Source organism: Protomyctophum parallelum, assembly GCF_964188405.1.
Source record: "Protomyctophum parallelum genome assembly, chromosome: 5".
NCBI classification, from domain to species: domain Eukaryota; kingdom Metazoa; phylum Chordata; class Actinopteri; order Myctophiformes; family Myctophidae; genus Protomyctophum; species Protomyctophum parallelum.
Genome location: NC_139702.1, coordinates 24200791 through 24220301, shown reverse-complemented (window position 1 = coordinate 24220301; position 19511 = coordinate 24200791). Strand labels below are relative to the sequence as shown.

At 43.9% G+C, this 19511-nt stretch overlaps 1 protein-coding gene across 1 annotated transcript in view; it reads right to left on the bottom strand.

Moving 5' to 3' along the window:
- Positions 1–19511, bottom strand: part of usp43a (ubiquitin specific peptidase 43a) — a gene marked incomplete at its 3' end in the record, with an annotated part of 113773 nt that overhangs the window by 80977 nt on the left and 13285 nt on the right. Inside the window, exon 2 of the mRNA XM_083765347.1 lies at positions 7145–7300. Within this exon, the coding sequence (XP_083621473.1) occupies positions 7145–7300 (156 nt within the window). The remainder of the gene's footprint in view (positions 1–7144; positions 7301–19511) is intronic.

The following is a 19511-nucleotide window of genomic DNA, read 5'->3' as shown; positions in this document are numbered from 1 at the left end:
ACCGCTATACTCCAGCCACTCCCTGAGAATCGGAGCCGCCAACACCGCTGCTGCCAGCGGCGTCTCCGTCCTGATCCTGCAAGCCTCGGGCCACTGGTCGTCCTCCGCCTTCTCCTCCTACGTCAGACCTTCCTCCGCCTCCGTGCTCGATGCCCAGAAGTCCATGGCGTCTTCCAGCGCGGTACCTACATTGACTGGTGGATGTGTCGGGTGGCGGGTACCTCCTCCTCTGCCCTCTTCTAAACATGTTCTCCCTCTCCAGGACGCCCACTCACTTCCTCCAAAACGACGGTCGACCCGTCCTCCGGCCACGCAGGCCTCCTCCGTCGGGAGTCTCCCTGTCCCGCCAGGCGAATCAAATTCTCACTCACTGCCCTCTGTCGAGAGGACGCCTGCTAATCAAATTCTCACTCACTGCCCTCTGTCGAGAGGACGCCTGCTAAACAATCATTCCATTCACGTTTCATTCATGCCATGCTAACCAACCTTACTCTCATCCCAAACAGACTCCGCCGGCAAACGATTTCCGGCCAACCATCCAGAGGCTCGCTAACCATCGGGCTGTTCGCCTACCAACCATACCTACTAACCATTCTCCCACAAGCCCCTTCCGCGAAGGCTCCCATGTCGGCGGCACCAGCCGTCGTGAGGCTCCAATGGCGCGGGGCCTTCCTCACTCTCCCACGGATCCCTTCTCGCTAAAGGCCCCGGCTCGTCGAGGGAATCTCTCCAACATCGTTTGTATAGTCCCTTCCAGGTAAACCTTAATTTACTCCTTCCTCCAGACGTTTGCACCATTCCTCCAGGCGCGCACTATTTAATTCCTTTTGGGGGGCAGGCTCAAGAGCCCCCCCTGCCTCCGCCAGGCAGGATCCGAACCGAGGCTCTGGTCCGTCCCCAGGGGGCCCACGCCAAAGCTCCTCCACTGTCTCCTCCTCGTACCGTCATCATTCTGTTATCATTCTGTTATCATACTGTCAGTCACTTCTCTGTCCATTCACTCAATCCCAGCTCCATACTGTAATCAATTCATCTGCAATAAATCTCACCTCCAACCTCCACCCTCCGTCTTAAGTGTAAGCTCGTTAAGAGTTGAAGTTTTAGTTGTTAACGTTAGTTCAACTTAGAGCTGTAATGCTCCATCATCCGTCTGCTCCAATCAGATCTGCGTTACCTTGTCCGCACCCCTTTATAAACGGTCCTCACTTCCCTTCGCTCATCTGTGCTTCCGTTCAGGTACCCGCCACCTCCCCGACGACCGCCCAGCAGCAGGCTCCACCAGGTCGGCCCCAGGGGGGCAGGCTCAAGAGCCCCCCCTGCCTCCGCCAGGCAGGATCCGAACCGAGGCTCTGGTCCGTCCCCAGGGGGCCCACGCCAAAGCTCCTCCACTGTCTCCTCCTCGTACCGTCATCATTCTGTTATCATTCTGTTATCATACTGTCAGTCACTTCTCTGTCCATTCACTCAATCCCAGCTCCATACTGTAATCAATTCATCTGCAATAAATCTCACCTCCAACCTCCACCCTCCGTCTTAAGTGTAAGCTCGTTAAGAGTTGAAGTACTGAATTACTGGATGGTGATTTGTCCAAACAGCTTTGTGGGAATACAAAATGCAGTCCACTGACACCAGTGATAATGGTCAGTTGGTAGTGTTTGTGAGGTATTATGATGAGGGTATGAGTCAAAGGGGGAGTTTATTGAGTATTAATTTAGTGTTTGAGTGTCGCAACCACTCCTATAGACAGCTATGTGTGTGTCCCTCCCTGTGTTCGAGCACGAAAATAGTATTTTGTAGTTGCAGATATCGTGATATATCGTTGATGAAATTTCAAACAATATATCGATATATCGCAAATATCGCAATATATCGAATATCGTGATATTATCGTTATCGAGGGCCTAATATCGCGATATATATCGTGAGGTACCCATATCGTCCCACCCCTAGTTTACACTGACATTTCTGTTATTCTCCAGTTATCCAAGCAGGAACACAGCTAATTAATTAACCCATAAAAATCACAAAAGCATCTGTCTCCTTTTAGATGTCTTTAGCTTGTATATCTTTGCTATTTTGTGCAAATCTTTGAATATTTATATATATAAGGAGGCAAGGGGCCCCTCGAATAAAATATTGCGAGATGGGGGTCGACAAAAAGGTTTGAGCACCACTGATGCTCAGCATAGGTTTTTCAGTAAACTGTTGGGATTCAGAAGACATTTATAGAATCGGCCTCGGGTCTTAACGGCTTAAGTAAGAGGTGAATAAAGCAGACAAAGGTCCCATTAGAAGAGGATAATTCCTTTACTGCTGGGCTGCCCCGGTGTGTGTGTTCACAGGCTCCTGTTACATAATATGATACCTTGGTTAAAGTTCTTTGGCAGGTTGCACTGGTTTTGACCAAAGGTATGCTGCTCAGACACATAGTTTATCTAGATGAATACTGCCCAGTCAGTTAAGAATACAACTTCACGGTATCTTGTGTAAACATAGACCACATCAAGGCATGCAGCTCACATTTTTGTGCTAAGTAGAAGAGAGGCTGTTACCTTTCATTCCCATTCCCATTAAAGCTACCAAGTTTACAACAGTGCAAGGTTCAAACATGGGTTCTGTGGAGTTGTTTTGATGGGTTTCCTGGTGTGTTTAGGTGGACTCTACCCTGCCTGATGGCCTCAGGTTCCCTCCTGAACAGTTATATTGCACATGAACCGGAGCCAAATGACACGATTTTTGTAACCCATCTCTTTTCACCCAGTGTCAATTGTCTAGTGCAGTGGTTCCCAAAGTGGGGTCCAGGGACCCCTAGGGGTCCTTGAAGGAGTTACAGGGGGTCCCCAGCTAAATGATAGTTAGGAACCAAATGGACCCTTATGGTTCTATAACTCAACAAACAGAGTTTAATATATGTTTCGTCCATGTTTGTTTCATCTTATAATTATGTCATAAAATATGAATATATAGCGCCCCTCACTTCACACAGGTGTGATTTTTCCCCCTAAGGGACACGGGAAGAACATGCAAAGTCCACACAGAAAGGCCCTTTTGTCAACCCCACTTAGGGTATGGGCGGTGATGACGCATGCCCTTAGCACCCCCAGCGGGAATCAAACCCAGGACGACAGCGCTACCGACTGTGCCACCATGCGCCCAGGAGAAACTATATTTAACACACCCATATCCTTTTTTCTTTTTTTATATATAAAATGATTCAAATGATCACTTAAATAGCTTTGCATTTTATTTATTGTTTAAGGATAAGGACCAGCATTGACTACAATGGAACTCACAGTCTCCTTGGCATTACTGTTGAACATGTTCTGCCATTTGTTATGTTTTGGAAAAGCAGATTTAGCTATATTTTTGTAAACCCACCTTTGGTAAACCCACCTTTGGTAATGATCTGTGTTTCTGGCTGATAATTGATTATCCAATTTGAAGATTACGTCATATGGCAGCCATCTCTATGGGTTTGAATTTGTTTGTTTAGTTACTTATGATGTAATTTGTTTGCCAGCCAAGTCTATGGACTTTAATGTTTGTTTAGAGCACTAAATGACGAGATAAGACACCATGTGGCTGATATAAATACGTCTTGTAACAAGAATAAAGTAAGAATAAACAGTACAACTGAGGAAAAAGCTTCACAAGAAACAAAAAGTTAAACAGGACCGGATAATTCATAGAGGAAAGAAAGGAGCCAGAATGGAACAAAGGAAAGGAACAGTACCACTAGTTACACATACACACATACGGGGCCATTTCAAACACACTCAAGGACACTTTGGTGGAGTGATAATTACTGGTATTTCGCTTATAGGCTGTGTTGCTGGAAGGGAATTTACTAGGGAATTTAGCAATAAAACTGTCTCAACAGTTTAATCATGTAATTAAATCTGGTAGCAGTCTTTCTATTACTTTTACTTTTTGTAATTAAGGATAATAATAATAATAAACATTAATATTCAGGGCAGACAGTTCAGTTTCAATAGGCTCTATGCACACACAACTCTTCCTACTTCCGGGCCCCTTCCCTACTCCCAGTCCCTTACTGATTATACTAATTAAGGGCAGGCCCTGTTCCATTTAGTGTACAGTAGTTCTCAAACTTTTTTAATTTCAATGACCCCTATACCTCTGAGAGTGTACAAACTCTCAGAGTTACACACCCTTACGGGGCCATTTGAAACCCACTCAAGGACACTTTGAGACCCACTGGTGTAGCAGAGGGTATTCCAGTGAGGCAACATGCCATTCACCATCTAATTACCATCATTACAATCACCATCATTAAAAAAGACATTTAGCCACATGCCCGAATGCCCCCTGCCCCCTTAAAAGACGAAAGAAAGCAGCACATCTTTTACTTTCTCTGTAATAACAACCCAAAACATGAACCTTGGTTTAAAAAGGAAAAAAAGTCCTTTAAGCGCACCCCTTCCTGCCTCTCCAACTATCCCTCAGTGAATCTTTCCTCTCTAATCTTTGACTGAAACCTAGGCGACGACCTACCTCTGTGAGACTGAAAGCTACATCATTTTTAACCCGCCGGCAATCACTAGGCTGCACTTCCGATCCTTTCTTAGCTAAACCGCTGTGACACGGCGTGCATGTCTGTTTGTGAATTCACCTATATACATGTTTATGCATGAGTGCTTTCAGGGACATGAATTCAATTTTCAGGAGAGGAAATGAAAAGTTGTTCGTTCGTGGTGGCAAAAGGCTAGTATAGGCTTAAATATGTCTTCTTCTTCTATGCTTGTGTGCAATATTGCCAGTGTGGCTCCTTGGTGATGCTGTCTGTCTGTCTGTCTGTCTGTCTGTATGTCTGCATCACTGGCTAACTTGAAAGATGACAGTAGAAAAAGACAGAAAGACAGACAAAAGTGAGAGGGAGAGACAAGTAACAGACACCTGCCCACCTGCCCACCTCTTCCAAAGCACAAACGGTTTTACTTCATATCTGGCCTACAGTGACTGTACACGTGCCATAACAGTGACTCGTGGCTCAGTCCACTCTGAAACCCTAATGGAACCTACTTTTTGATAACGGAGAAAGGGAAGACATTCACTGTTTGTTTGACTGAAGCAAAATAGTCTATAGAGTGCAAAGCTATTTATTCAATTCAGGTTAAATAAGGCCAGGCATTAGTATTAGGTCTGCATTCCTGAGCTGTTAGCAGAATCCTCTGATAATGAGGTCTGCTCATTAAGACTGTTACATTGATGGCTGACCTTGAATTGCTATAAGCCTGCTGGGCAGTTAATGAATCCAAACAAGACAGTATCAGGGCTCTTTGTTGATACAGATAAAAAATATTTCTATATTTGAACTTGACTTAAGATGCAAAAAGAATCCTTCTTATAATAAGGTTTTCACTGGGAGCTTCAATTCCGCTCAGTGCTCAACAGGCCAACCTGTATGAGTGGTTATTGGAGAGATAGACTCAAGCTCTGCACTCGCTGCACAGAGCCCCACAACGTGAGAACCGCAAAGCCCATATACCTAATTAGCCTTAAGTGATGCAAACACAAGAGCTTTGAGAAGCTTTTGTAAGAAACCATTTAGCATATCTGAATAATTCCACTTCACTTCTCTGGGTTGTCTTGTTTTCTTTAGTTTCGTTTTGTCATAATCTGACTATGATGACATAACAGCAACATACAATCAATGGCATTGGTTGTTCCATCAATGCCTTACAAGGCTCAATCCTCTGTCCCCTCCTATTGTCCATCTTCATCAATGATGATGAAGACTCAACCCTCTATGCGTGCATGAGATCTCCAACACATAGGGCTGAAGTGGAGGCTAGCCTGGAGGGTTGCTCACGCTTATCCGACCCACCATAGGACTGACATGTGGAAACAACGATCGGATTAAGGTTGGCGAACATGCTTTAAGGTTGGCGAACATGCACTGCTCTGTGCTTGCGGTTATGTTTAGGTTAGGGTTTGAGGTAGGTTGTCGTTCTAATGACAGTCAGACTAATAGTATGTCGAAACTAAAGCCTGTACCCAGCCTGAACCGGGATCTCCAACAAATAACCATCCGGGGAGACCAATGGAAGACCACCTTTGAACTATCAAAGTGCAAGTTCATGACACTCTGAAGAAAGATGATTCAGTCCCAGCTGGGCCTGCAATTCAATGGACACCGGCTGACCACCACAAATGAGCTGGACATCCTGGGCGAGTGGCCAGTAAACTCACCACAGAGAGCCGAGCAACTGTTTACAAGCTACAGGTCTGTAGTGTCATGGAGTACGCCTCACTCAGCTGGATGAGTGCTCCACTACTTGACAATATTCAGAGGAAGGCCCTTGAAATAATTGGAGTTGACCAGGACACTGCCAGTACAACACTGAGTCTAGATCATCAGCCTTAGCCACACGTTGCTGCCGCTACAGTCCTGTACAAAATGTACCCCCCCCCCCCCACATGCTCCCTCCACCATATGTAGGACGGGGAAACACCCGCCTATATATGCACAGCTACACCAGAACATGCTCTCATCCATTTTGTTGAAATGGGATAAATAATTCTCTAGTAAAGTCAGTGCCAAGTATAAATGAGCCCACTAACTTGCTGGCTGCGAGGGTACCATTTGGTAGTAAAGTAAAACAAACTGTGTGTGCCATTTAGTAGCAGCAAAGTCTGTGAATTCAGCTTTGTCTCGATTTGTACCTTTCTTCTCGTCTATGAACCGTACAGGAAGGCCAGTATGCCCATCAGAGGCCTGTCTATGAACGGTACAGGAAGGCCAGTATGCCCATCAGAGGCCTGTCTATGAACCGTACAGGAAGGGCAGTATGCCCATCAGAGGACCGTACAGGAAGGGCAGTATGCCCATCAGAGGCTTGTGAGAACAGCAGTTGGAACAGTCAGTGAGTGTATTGATTGACTCATCATTCCCCTTTCCTCATTCTACAAATCTATTAGCTGAAAATAGTTGACCTTCAAGCTCACAACGTGCAATGTGTTGTGAGCTTGTTGATCTGCAATATCCAGAATAGGGACGCTGGGGTTAAAATCTTAAGCATGTATAAGGTTGTTTTTGTTTGCTCTTTATAGCTGCCATTACACTGTACCCAGTTTGATGTGAATTAAATGTCAGATTATGTTATATTTGTGGAGGACCTACCTTGACAGTGGCTTTGGTCTTGATGCTGCTGCTGTTGTTGTCGTTAGGAGTGAGGTTGGCGTCTTCGTGAACCTTGTCCAAGAGCCAAAGAAGAAACTCCAGAGCATCATGCTGAGAATTGCCCCGGAACTGAGAGCCATACTTGGAAACTATACTCTGAGGAGTGAAAAAAGAAATAAAAATAAAATCATTTAGGATATAAATTGGGTTGTGATACATGATGTACATGATGGTTCCCAACTCTGGTCCTTGGGACTAGGGCTGTCACAATTATGACTTTTTACTTGACGATGACTTTCTGTCAATGAACAGTGGAACATTATGAATATTAATAATTACATTTCTGTTTGGCTTTTAGTGCTTCGTAAACAAAAGGTGAACAGGGCAGATATGACAAATAACGTACATAGTCTACAAGCTGAAAAGTGAAAACGTGGTCGATCGTTTTGAGCTTGTAGAGATCGGCTATTTCCACTTTTGCAAATTGCAAACACTAAATGGCAATTTGGCAAATATGGCAAATGTAAATAATAAATAACTGCGATTAATCTATTATGTTGTGACAGGCCTACATGGGACCCTGAGTACTGCTGGTATTCCACTCTAACTAGTTTCGTATTAGATAGTTGGAATTACAAGGACACCGGACTAATGTAATCAACATGGATGGAAAAGCAGGAGAGCCCCATGGCTCCCAAAGACTGGAGCTCTGCCTGAGAATCACTGATGTGAAAAGTTATTTACACTTTCAATTGAATTGTGCACTTGACTTGGAGACTGCTCTATAGGATGCAGGATGTGAATGATTACGAATACGATCCTTGTCTTTGTGTTGTTCGTATTTATCTGTTATGTGTGAAAAAATAATTGAATGCACACACGACAATGCCGAAAAGAAATCCTATGTGTGTACACACAATGGCTAATAAAAAGGTATCTGAATCTTAGGAATATCATAGTTAGAGAGATATGTTATAGAAGGATTATAGAATGATGATTAAACGCCTATTTGAAAATAAGGGGTTAAGGCCGATTCAGACTGGGAGCGAGTGACGCGGGCGTTATTGCTTGAATCAGCTACGCGTCTGCACATGAGGGGCGCTTGCCACGTAGCGAGAAAGAAACCTGACTGAAAACTGAAAAGCCACAACTTCTCCACGTGTCCAAAATAATCAAGGTGCATCAATCGCCTCCCGTGTGAAAAGGCCTTTATGAGGTGAGGTGAGGACCCTTTTATCTACCGGTAAGTAGTAAGTACAGGGCATCCAGGTTTATCACATGTCTTGTTTGTTTGTTTAGAGAACATTTGTTTTTGTTTTTTTATCATGTAAAATGTATTTTCATCTTGTCACCCGAAAATGAGAAGGAATTTGACACAATCAGACTAGGACGCACATTTCAATAGCATGGAGGCTGATATATCTGATATAAGCCAATTATTATTGGTTAATGAGAGGTAATTACCTCTCATTGGTGGTGATATTTAATTTGTTAAATAATTCTATATTCTGAGCTCTTTAGTAAAAACTAAAATGAACCAATCAAGAGAGAGAACTGATAGAGGATATTGGAAGTTATACATATAGAGGAAATTGGAAGTTATGAAACAAAACAATGAGCAGACAAAATTGGAACTGGAACACTAGCTGATCCATGGGTCTCCTCGCTGTGTCCTCAGCATGACCTGAAAATGGACTTTCTGTTTATTAAAGAGCTGCTGAGTCGGGGAGACCCCGGTTACTGAACAAACACTCTGCAATGATTACTATCTGAACATGGACAGAGATTTAACTTTTTAACAAAAACATGTTCAGTCAGACAACTCAAGGAGGATGTAATATATATATTTATTGATATAGGATAGTCAATGCAATATATTTATTATGGTTTGGCGATGTATTGGATCTGCTTTTTAGGTACTCAGGTCAAGCGCATCAGTCCCGACCATAGGGACTCTGAATCCCCCGTACCTAAACAGTAGATCCAAAACGACAGGTGGTAGCTGGGGTGGAGGTGGGTGAGCACTTTGTATACAGCAGCGCACAGTATACAAAAAGCAGCAGCAAGCAAGCAAGCAGGAGGATGAATGCAAAACCTTCAGTTAAAGTAGCCGGTATAAGAGATTGGGTGAGCGTGTGATTGGCTGAGTGAATCATGTGGATGAGAGCGCCGGCGCGCTGACTGAGGTTCCCTGACTGAACTTGCTCTGCGCATGTCTACGACAGGCGCAAATGCTCATTTCAGTCAGACAACTCAAGGAGGATGTAATATATATATTTATTGATATAGGATAGTCAATGCAATATATTTATTATGGTTTGGCGATGTATTGGATCTGCTTTTTAGGTACTCAGGTCAAGCGCATCAGTCCCGACCATAGGGACTCTGAATCCCCCAACAGCGCGAAACATCCGAAACCCCCAAAAAGCAGATCATCACCAACCCTAAGCTATACATGTGTACAACAGAGCACCTGTTGTTTCCTGAAACAGGAAGACCATACCGATATCCATTCCACGCAGAGACATGGGTCATAGATCAGGCATAGGTCATGCTAGCATTATGTGATGACTAGTCAATGTGTTCAACAGTACAGCGCCTGTTCAACAGTACAGCGCCTGTTCTAGCATTATGTGATGACTAGGTCGATGTGTTCAACAGTACAGCGCCTGTTGATCCCTGAAATCCAGGAGTCCTAAACGGTGTCCTGGTTCACTGCGCAAATAACCCAACCCGACCAGGATCACCGAAAGGGACATCCTATCGTTATCATTAATATCTGAAATCAGTACCCAGTAGTCTACCACCTGGAGCTGCAAATTTTAGCGTGCAACATGATCGCATGCATGATCATGATGCGGCAACGCTGCAAGTTCTGCCACAGTAATATGCAAAATACAGTTTTAAGAATTAATTGTACTTCTGTAGTAAGTAAGAAAAAATCTGTAGCAAATAACACACTATTCGCGACTAGTTAGTATTTTAGCCTGTAAAATATCTTTCAAGACTAGTCTAACATAGCTTTCGTAAGCAGCAGAGACCACCGGCCTAAGAAACAGAAAGATCATGCAGAAAAACTGTTTTAAGAGTATTAATAAGATCCTGCAGCATAAGGAGCAAAATAATGAATACATGTAGCAGCAGCAACGTAACCAACATAATTCAGAGCTCATTAGTTCTGAGCCTGAAAAAAGCATTCAAGTTTAGCAGAGCATAGCTTTCATCAGCTGCAGAAGACCACCAGCCCAAGCTTGTAGAGTGTAGCATTTGGAACTTTTGGTGCTGCTGTGCCGATCCTAAAGAGTGTGACGTGTAGCGATTAGGAGGCAGCCCACAGCCTTGACGCAGAAGAAGCAGCTTTTGCAGGACCGGCCATGGCTTCCCGGAATCCATCATGAATAGGGGCTCATGACATTGCGGATGGACAGCATGGCAGAAAATGAGGCATGGAAGAGAGAGGACAAGACTAGTGTTAGTTGCTGTCACAAATGAAATGAGTTGTTTGAGTGATTTTATGGTGGGCATCCAAGCAAAGTCAGAAGTGGAAATATCATGCATAGGATTCACCACATAGAAGGTATTAAACAAATAATCACTGAAAATCTGGAGTAAAGCTGAACGCCAGTTATAATGCCTTTGAGATTTAAAACAATTAACTAAAAGCACTACTATGATAGGATACACAGAAAGCAACTTGGAAAGATGAATAGGACCCTGCAACATACTGTAACCTCATGAGCTTGCAGCTGCAATTAAGAGAAGGCAGGAATAATTTACCATGGTTTGATTTAAGGTTACCAGGCAGCTTCGAAACCATCAGCATGGCCTCTGAGCTAGAACATGAAATTAAACAGGACAAGCATCTCTACGTTGACGAACCTGGAATTAGACAGCTCTTAGAATGAAATAATCCATAACACAGATCCAAGTTATACCACTGAGTAACGTGTCGATAGATGGAACAGAGGAGCGTCCTTATTGATGGGTGATGCAGATCCCTTCATTATGACTGATCCGTTTCCCATCCCAGGTTTTTATCCGACCAAAGCATGCTACCGCTGCTTATAAGGTAGCTCAAATAACACGGAAGACTTGCATCTGCCGGCAAGTATTAAATTCAGCCATTTATCTGCAACCCATCTCCCTTCATACTCTTCCCCCAAGACCGTAGAAGGAGCTGCGTCCATGTCAACATATCAAGGATACAGATGTTTCAACCGAAACACTACTTAGGTGGCTGAGCGACTGCATGTGAATATAGAATTAATAGAACAAAAGCAGCCTAGGTGAAGATGCGGATTGATTAACTGATGACCTGCCTCATGGTTTCAGTAGCAGCAGAACCACGTATACCACCAATGTGAGCCTATCCGATAATGGCTGCAGCTGCGATGAAGACTGTATGCGGCAACCCACAGGGAGGACCTTCCCAGCATCCAAGGTTCATCTCATCAGTATAAAGGCTGTCGCTCAGGAAATGGAGACAGAAGCAGCATGAGAACAGCTATGAATCGCTTTAAAAAGACATGGATATAGCTAAAGTTGACGTTAAGGCAAATTAGCTTCAGTCACAGTGTAGTATCATCTAAGCCGTAACACTGATAGAATTCAAATCAATCATTTAGCAGCAGTGTTAGCAGCGTGGTAACGCCATACCTCTTTTCCTGGCTGAGCATAGGAAACACGACGCCTCTGTTCCTGGGCTAAGCATAGCAGAAATGTTAGCAATGAGCCAATTCCTGTCTTTAAAGACAGACTGTGCGTTTTATTTAATGTTAAACACTTCCCTGGAGCACCATAAGTACTTACCTGTAAAACAGACCCATAGAGTAAGACGGAGTTACGAAACTCAGTTCACTTCATGGGGCCAGTTCAATGGCGCGGCTCTTCTTCTACAAATGGGTAGAAGGACAGAAGTAGGCAGAAATGCCTGACCCAGGCAACAGCCCAGCTTTAGTATTCTTAAATCCATTATTTTAGATTGTTTGTAGTAATCGTATGACAAACACATTACAGAGACTTTAGTCGTCCTGAATAATACTTTTAAAACATGTCATGTTGCACACATGCCTAAATAGCTTCTTATTTGCACTGCCGTCGTTGAAAACAATGTATTTGAAACTCCACTTGTCCGCCTTTCAGGCTGCATGAACAGTGCTCGGTTTCTGCCCGCTCATCGTAACTCTTCTATTAGATGGCTCTGCTGTAACCCTTGCCGCCTATTTCTCCAAGAGTAGGCATAGGCATCGAGTCGGGGTGCTTGAGGCCTGAAGCACCCACTGACACAATGGGCGCGTTCGGAAATAGCGCACTGTGCAATGCAAACAAATGGACGAGTGCGCTCCCGCACTGGGGCCAGTGGGGCGGGGGGGCACCCACTATCACTATCAATTCGCATCCTAAATACCTCATAATAGGCCTACTAAAAAAAATTGAGATTCCTGAATGTGCAAGCATCCACCTTATAGCCAGGTAAATCATTTATTTGAACAGCAGGATCAATTAGTTTATAGGTAGTTAGCATGAATCAATGGCATGATATTGATTCCTCCAGCCAAAAAATAAAAATAATAATATCCAGCATGGCTCTGCCCAACACTAGGTGCATGATACGGTACAATTCACACTGAAATATTCCTTGGGACCCAAGTGCCATGTGGGCCTATGCAACCAAGAGCAACCTCAATGCTCTCTCAGTTGCTCTGGTCAACTCCATTTACTTCTAACTGATGCTGCATTGGACGTTTCATTCTGATCAGAGAACTTGTGTTGCCATATTGGAAGAGACAAGCAGCTGGGTCAACGAAAACAAGCCACAAAACTATCTTGAATCATTATGAAAACAATCCAACGACGTCAAATAAGTTTATCATCATATAAAATTGAGGGTGCCTTGAATGAACCGCGGGTTTAAACAACAACAGACCCGGCAAGTGACTTAAATAAAACAAGCCCAAGACGCTTTTAATGTGCAGACGTGGCAACATACCTGACAGACGCGATGCGGACATACTCCGAGTAAACTAGTAATAGTGGCGACATTAGTGTTGACTCACTTGGCAACAATGGAATGCGGAAGTGCTCGTTCTATCTCAAGGGATAGTTCCAGCCAAGGAACAATGTTGGAACTATACAAAGCGTGTTGCCACTCTCCTACTCTACACTGTGGACAAATGCATGCTTTTAATCCCGTTGCCTTGAATCTATATTACGTCCACATATTGACTAGTAGCAGCCAAGACAAGAATGCGCACCAAGCGTGACCAGTCATAAAACGGATTATAAACTTTGGCCTGGATTTACATGTGAAGAACGGCGGAAAGCAGAGCAGACGGCAAGTAAGCTGCTTCCTTGACTAGTGCTGTGAGCAGGACAGGACCCGACGTGAAATTCATTGGCTAACAAAAAAAAGCGATCTCGGTGTGATCGAGGCACAACGATACAAATGGCAACAGAGGAGGACATTTAAGCAGCAGCTTCAACTTAATCTAGGTTATTTCCGTCGGTGAACAAAAGCAGTGCACGTTCTTCCAACCAATTAAACTCACTGACTTACCAGAATTGTATGAAAGCAACGTTTAGTGCATAGCCTAATCGCCCAGACGCCACAGCAATGGCGAGACTGGTGACATTAGCAGCAGTCGTAGAATTGAGCACTTTGTATACAGCAGCGCACAGTATACAAAAAGCAGCAGCAAGCAAGCAAGCAGGAGGATGAATGCAAAACCTTCAGTTAAAGTAGCCGGTATAAGAGATTGGGTGAGCGTGTGATTGGCTGAGTGAATCATGTGGATGAGAGCGCCGGCGCGCTGACTGAGGTTCCCTGACTGAACTTGCTCTGCGCATGTCTACGACAGGCGCAAATGCTCATTTTTGTAATATTTACCTAATTTTACGATAGCGCATGAACTTTTGTTCAACTTTGACCCCTCTGTCATATGGAACAATTTTTTTGTGTCCAGTGTCACTACGCAGCAGCAGCACAACAAATGACAGGAACTACTTAATATTACCAAATATATACCAAAACCAGACCAGGACTCCCACCCCAGGCAATCAATTAATACCTTTGCAACCACTATATTATGGCAAGTATTTCCTACAGCTTTAAGTCCAAAAATCGGAACTAACCCTTTAAAGTGTAAAACTGGACTTCGGTGTCTCAGAGTAGAGACAATGACACAAAATAAACAATGCACGTTACACTACGGATGAATAATTTGTCAATCTCTATAGTCATCATCTCCCTCGGTCTCCGTCTTCCTCTGGATACTGCTGTGACTGACTTCCTCTGGGTACTGCTGTGACTGACAGCCACCCAACCACATCATACCGCCCGTATCTAAATATAAACAGAGGTGGGAGGCCTCCCCTGCACCTGGCTGAGCCACTAATGAGCTCCATCACAATGAGAGCGAGAGAGTGAAGGACTTGGAGAGTAGTAATGGAGGAGGGACAGAGACATGGACACAGTGTTCATTTGGACAGGAGGGACAGAGACATGGACACAGTGTTGATTTGGACAGCAGTTTTTTATGTCGTTGTAGTCATAGTCTTTTTTTTTTATCCCACGATTTTGCAACCCTTTTTTTCACCCAGTGTCAATTGTCTAATGTAATCCTGGGCGCTACACTTCCTCTGCCAACCTGGGGGTGCAGCGGACTGACCTCATGCTTTCTTCTATGCATGAGGAGTCCAAGCTGCTTCTTTTCACCTGACAGGAGAGAGTTTCCCCGGCAGGACGTAGCGCGTGGAAGGAACACGTTATTCCGACCTGTTCCTTTCCCATCAGGCGCCCCGGCTGGCAAGGGGGAGGTAGTTTAGAGACCAGGACTACTGCATGTTTTTGTGAGGGTACCTACCCTAGGGAACACGGGGAGAACATGCAAACTCCACACAGAAAGGCCCTTTCGCCTCAGGTATGGGCACTGATGGGCGGAGGAGGGAACTAGTGTTGTCGAAAATATCGATATATCGATAAATATCGATTCTGAAAAATTAAAACGGTTCGATATGACTTTTCCATAGTATCGATACTATCGATACTGTCCCGCTCCGTCTTCCCGTTGGTTGAGACATGCTCCCCAGCCACACACAGGCTCAGAAGGGAGTACAGCCCCCTCCAAACTGAGCCTTGAGGGAGGGGAGGGGCCGTCAGCCCGTCACCGTCAGTCCTCTAACCTCGCATCACCAGGCTTTCCACCGCCTCGGAGGAAAGCCTGGTCTCTGTTTCAAAAGTCCGTATGATCCGGGCTGGGGCCGGATGATGTGGTTACGTCATGTTGTAGTATTGTTTTGTAGTCGCCAGACAGGACGAACAGGCGGCGGCAACTTCCTTTTCCCTCTCAATAAAAGCTCTCGTAAGCGAGAGCTTTTATTGAGAGGGAAAAGGAAATTGTCGTCGCCTGTTCTTCCTGTTTATTGTAGGCAAACCATTGCCTACAACATGACGTAAGCATATCATCCGGCTCCAGCCCGGATCATATACCGAAATGAAATGGTGCCCAGGCTATCAGTCCTCAGACAGAGCAGCGCACAGCGCAGCACTCACAGAGACAGTACACTGTGTCGTTCTCTCTGTGACAAGTTCTGTCTCCACGCTGTGTTAACTTCTTTAACGTATCTGGTCGCTCATATTTCTTTATGTAAGAATCCGATGTACACGGAAAGCTAAAGTTGACAGTTGCCAAAGCCCGCATACAATTACATCCTACTTGTTGCTGTCATAGCGATAAGCTAACTAGCTAAAGCTATCAACAGTAAACACATATAGCTAGGCTAGCAAGCTAACGTTGCAATCGGTTGCTGTGTGTGTGTGTGTGTGTGTGTGTGTGTGTGTGTGTGTGTGTGTGTGTGTGTGCGTGCGTGCATGCGTGCGTGATTCTGGATATTAATAATACTACTAATAAAAAATAATAATAGTTTGAGTAGGCTGGCCTCGATGCATTGAATAATATCTGAATAGATTATCAAACTTGATTTATTTTGATTTATTCTTTATAATTATAAATGATAAAGATTATAAATAAGTATAGTTATAAATAAGGAATAGAAACCAAGATGATGTGGTTGACTGGTCAGAAAGAAATTAAATGCTGTTGTGCTTCACAACTTTACTTTTATGTGTAGGCATATACTGGTTTATAATCCATAGTTATTTATAATAATAATAATAATACTTATAATAATAGGCCTAATAATAATAATAAAAAGAATAAAAATGTAAAAAAATATGAAAGTGCATAAGACTGCACAGCTTTTATTTGTAATATATGTTAAACCCTCAGAAATCGCCGTGGTTGCGTGGTATCGAAAATGGTATCGAAATATCAATACTTTTCCAAATATCGTATCGAAGTTGAAAATCCAGTATCGTGACAACACTAGAGGGAACAAGCCCCCCATGCCCACAGCTGTGAGGTGACAGCACTACCGACTGTGCCACCGTGCCCCCAATAGTCATGGGCCCTCATTTATCAACCGTGCGTACGCCAAAATATGGGCGCACGCCGAAATTACCGACATTTTCGGCATTTAACATTTCCGGCAAAGCTTGAAATTGAACTTGAGTAGGACAAATAGTCACGTCTACTCTTCAGCTGGCGTACGCTGTTTTTCTGTTTTACACAAGCGGAGCAGCCTTGTCTGAACTGCTGAGAGGCTGTCACAGGCATCTAAACATATATGTATTCACTCCTAAAATGTTTATATAAAAGGTATGTATAATGTATATGGGCTACATGTAAAAAATAAATAAATAAAAATGTTAAGGAATACATGTGTCATATGAAATTAGTAGGAGATAAAATCGCGCAATTAAAAACAATGTTGCAAGAGATGCTTAAGCCATTTAAACAGTGTTTTGCCTGAGCGCATACATGCGAGGATTTGGGCTGTCTGTGCTGAAATATTTCCATGACGGGACGTTGGAGAGTATAGTGCAGCAGTCCCAACGTGGTATAGCCTACTGTAGCCTAATCTACAGCATGAAGGCCGATGTCTTTCTTACGGTATGTGCAATATAATAAACCTGACGCGTCGCTCAATGCCAAATGTACCGTGCCAGGCTCCCAGCGCAAGTGGGAACTGCATCGGAGATATATAGGTATATTACCCAGCCAAGCAACCACCAGCCACATGAGGCTATATACGGTTTTTGCTGCACATTCATATAATGACAGTTGACAGCCCGGCCGGCGGCCACTGCAGTGACTAACGTCTGCGAGGCAATCTAAATAGACTGTCGAACGTCGGAACGTGCATGGTCAGTTGGTCACGGACGGACCACTGTGATAGAGAGAGACAGACAGACAGACAGACAGACAGACAGACACACTGGACAGGAGGAGCACCTGCAAAACAGCAGCGTGTGTGTGCCTATTTGTTATTTAATTATGGTTCACAGGTTCAGGTTTTCGTTCACTAATATATCTTGTTGTATATTAAATTAAAAATACTTTAATGATTTAATATACAACTAACAACACACAGTGAAACATTGCGATATGTGTGCGGGGGGGTGAGGCGGGCAGCAAGGGAAACGAAGCGAGAGGAGAAACAGACAGCTTTATTTAATGTGTCATGTAGGTGCGTGCGTGCGTGGACATGACAGCAAGGCAAGCGAAGTGAGAGGGAACAGACAGGGTAGGCCTACAACTTTATTTAATTCATGCAGGTGTTCGTTGTTTATTTATTTAACAACACACCAGTTAGTTGGGCTTGCAAGTTGCGTGTGCGTGCAGCTTGTGTGCGTCTGTGTGTGTGTGTGTGTGTGTGTGTGTGTGTGTGAGGCGGGCAGAGAGGCACGGTAACCATGGTTTCCAGATCGTATAGCAGTGGTTCAGGTCGCAAAAACGAGGGCGAGGCTTGATTTCTTAGGGCGTGCCAGATCAAATTCAGCCGTGACATTTATTAACGTGAGAACGAAATTAAGGAAGGATCAGCTGTTTGCGATCACTTTATAAATGCCGTGGAGACGTGGGTGTACTACGAAACCTGCACTCGAATTTGTGGCAGATTTTACACTCGATTGATAAATGAGGGCCATAGTCTTTTGAGGTCATATTTTACTCATCTGAAATGTATCAATGTCAGTCTCATTTCAGGCGGCTAAATATCATGATATTTTAGTCACCTAAACGGTTCCTTGATTTGTAATGCCTTGGTTGCATGCTGAAAATAGAGATTGTAGATCTTCTATTTTCAGAGAGCGATACGCCTGAGCGCAACCAAAAATAAAATGACTTGTCTTTTAGTTCTACTGGATCTCTTCCCCACTAGTCCCTCCCAAACATTTTAGTCTAGTTTTTATTTGTCTACGAAATTGACAATGCATTTAGTCATAGTTTTTGTCATCATAGCTTAGTTTTCGTTTAGTTTTTATCAGTGAAAAAGGCTAGTCGACAGTGAGATGGATGGAGAGGAAGGATGATTGCACAGGGTACTGAGGAAGAGCATTGGAAGCAGGGAGGGAGGAGGGAGCGAGACAGAGAGATGTTGGCTGAGTTTCAACTGACCCTCAAACACTCCTCTGTCTTCCTATCAAAGGACGCGGTAGCAGAAAGGAAAGGAGAGAAAACCGAGCCAGGCAGCGGGGCTTTTTTGGAGCCACCGAGCAGAGCAAGAGAAACACACAAACACGCACGCACGCACGCAGGCACACACACACACACACACACACACACACACACACACACACACACACACACACACATACACACACAGAGGTGGAGATAGATAGAGAGAGAGTTGCCAAGGTTGTGATGGACACGGCTGTGGGAAAGGAAACCTGATGACATCACTGATAGCCCAAAGAGGTTACGACTTAATTAGCATGAGAGAGAGAGAGAGATGCCCTGCTTATAGGCCTGTCTGTCGCAATAATTACATAATCGCCTAATTGCAATAATTTGAGATAATCGCAATTATTTTTGCGTAATCGTCCATACATTTTCAAACATTTTTCAAAAATAGCAGAAATAGCAGATCTAAAAGCTCAACTATTCCCGCTATGTTGTATTTTTGTTAAGAACAAATTATTAATAAATATGTCAGTGATTTGTTTGTAGGCCTATATATAAGTTATTTGTCAAATCCGCCCTGTGCAATTTGTGATTACGAAGCCTTAAAGGCAAACAGAAATACAAATTATAATGTTCTCATGTTCAATGAAAAAAACCCCACAATTAATCGCAATTATTTGTGTGACAATTAATTGTCAACTTAAATTTGTAATCGTGACAGCCCTAACCCTGCTGTCCTCATCTCTCCTCTGTCTCTGTTCTCTCTCTCTCTCTCTCTCTGCCTCTCTCTGTCTGTCTGTCTCTCTCTCTCTGTCTCTCTCATATATTATCTCCCTCACTGCACT